At 54.0% G+C, this 2,037-nt stretch overlaps 1 protein-coding gene across 1 annotated transcript; it reads right to left on the bottom strand.

The window, feature by feature from the left end:
- Window positions 1–241: 241 nt before the first annotated feature.
- Window positions 242–1,058, bottom strand: PPTG_19987 (hypothetical protein; the record flags this gene model as incomplete). The annotated part of the gene is made up of 2 exons (XM_008918612.1): window positions 242–683; window positions 718–1,058. 2 exons carry the CDS (start codon window positions 1,056–1,058, stop codon window positions 242–244), a joined length of 783 nt encoding a protein of 260 aa, XP_008916860.1.
- Between the last annotated feature and the right edge of the window lie 979 nt (window positions 1,059–2,037).

The following is a 2,037-nucleotide window of genomic DNA, read 5'->3' as shown; positions in this document are numbered from 1 at the left end:
CAAGTTCCTGATTTGGTTGCAGCATTTGAAGCTTGACGACGTTTGAAGCAGCGAAGACGAACCAAGAAACAATGAAAAGGGGGATCAAGGCCTACATGTATTGAAGCTCATGTCTGTCCTAGTTTCGGCAAAGCTTCAGTTTCTTGCGCGATCGCTGTTTCTTCGACATCGACTTTTTCGGCGTCATGGGAACCTCAGCAGCAATGCGATAGACGGCGTAGACACGCTTGAGCCAATCCAGCTAGCAGACAGGTTCCAACGAACAAGGCGGAGCTGCAGATTCGTTGTAATCGTCGAAGGTTATCACCGGGAACTCCTGTTTCGCAGGGTCATGATTAACCACAAGCGCGAAGCAGTGTTCGACGTAGTGCTGACCCGCATGGACGATGTAGCAGCCATCCGGAAACTGGAGTGCCTTGCGTTCCAGCTCAGCCACGGTCGTCATCGAGAACTTCTGGACCTTCTTGAACAGTTGAAGATAATCCAGCGGGACTCCTTCAGCACGAATGAAGTTGAAGAACGCGTCAATCTCACGCGTGAGACCGCCGTTGGGGAAACCCTTCTTCTGGGCACGGCAGAAGCGGTTCCAGTGTCCACTGTTAACCAGGCCGTCCTGCCCAAGCCCGTAGCAAGCCGCTTGGAACGAGTGCAGAAAGCACAAGTTCGTCTCCGATGACCCAGCTCTGCGGAAGTTAACGATCGAAGTTCTTGTAAAACGAGATACGCTTGCACGCGTTCACCTGGTTCATACACCAGTAGACGCCCTTCAAGTTCTCAGGCCACTCCCATGCCAGCTGAACACCATCCGTTTCCCATTCAACCAAGAATGCAACGTGTGGTAGCTCACCATAGCGATCGATGAGAAGACGCACTTGCCAGACCTGATCTGGGTCGAACGGGGCATTGGCCTTGTAGCAAAGGTTCTCCGCATATGATATTGGGTGGAACTCTGGGGGATCAGCCACGGGCGGGCGCTCAGTATCATCTTGGGCCGCTAATTTCAAGTTGACAGCCGAGTAGGGATCTTCCCACTCGTCTTGATCAGCGTCCGCAAACATGGGGGGAGTCTCATGGCGCCCAACAACAGTAGCAGCAGCAACAACAACAGAAGACTCCGCAGGCGACACCAGAGGAACTGAACGCACAGTCGAGTCTGGCAAGATCACAGTCTCAGCAACCAACTCATCCGAGTCTGAGTTACTTGGGGACAGCGGAGCAGCAACGGACGACGGCGGAAGAGAAGGTAAGCGAACGGAGACAGCCGGAGAGAGTAGCACGACGCAGCAAGGTGCTAAGGCAGCCGTCTTGGGTGCCAACGATACATCGTTTAGCAGCGACGTGGGCGATTGGGAGCCCAAAAGTCGTGAAGCTCCTCGTCCGTGGTGTCGCCGAAGACGTCAAGCTGGCAATCGTCTTCAGGCGCAGGTGAAGGTGTATCGAGAACTCTAGCAGCAGCGAGAAGATCAGACACGAGGCCGTAGTCAAGTTCGGCCGCCACTCTTCCCTGAAGTGGCGGCCTTGGTTGGAACTTTGCTGAACCATGGTTCTAACCGGTGGCAACATCGGAGAGGGACCAGCTCCACCCCTATCTAGCGTCGTTCGAAACATCGATACTTTGGAGCCGCTCAGATGCCACCAGAGCCGTGTTGGCTAACCCCCACCAAATTTCCGAATGACTGGCAACCCCTGAACGGACGACTTCTCGAGGAAGGGTGAGTGCAACAGGTATTACTGTGTTTTAGAATATGATTTAGGATAGGATATCTTACTATACAAACTTTAGTATAAACGCAGAGTAGGGCAGTCTATGGGACCCCGGCTCTCAACTGCCCGAACTGCGCGGGGCGGCAACCTCATCACTTCTCGTTTTGGCTGCCCCTGCAAAGAGCATCTTCCCCTCATCTGCATCGCAACTGATAAAGAAAGCGTCAGCGCGGGCCCAGCTACCTCACTAGGGCTGATCCGCACTCGAAGCCTGCTGTGGGGCGGCCTGGGAGGCGACCTACAGTGCTAAAATAAAACGCTTTCATTTAAACC

This window comes from Phytophthora parasitica (genome assembly GCF_000247585.1).
Source record: "Phytophthora parasitica INRA-310 unplaced genomic scaffold supercont2.244, whole genome shotgun sequence".
In the NCBI taxonomy this organism is placed as follows: Eukaryota; Oomycota; class Peronosporomycetes; order Peronosporales; family Peronosporaceae; genus Phytophthora; species Phytophthora nicotianae.
The sequence above is the reverse complement of the archived record's forward strand: the minus strand, read 5'-3'. Positions and strand labels throughout refer to the sequence as shown.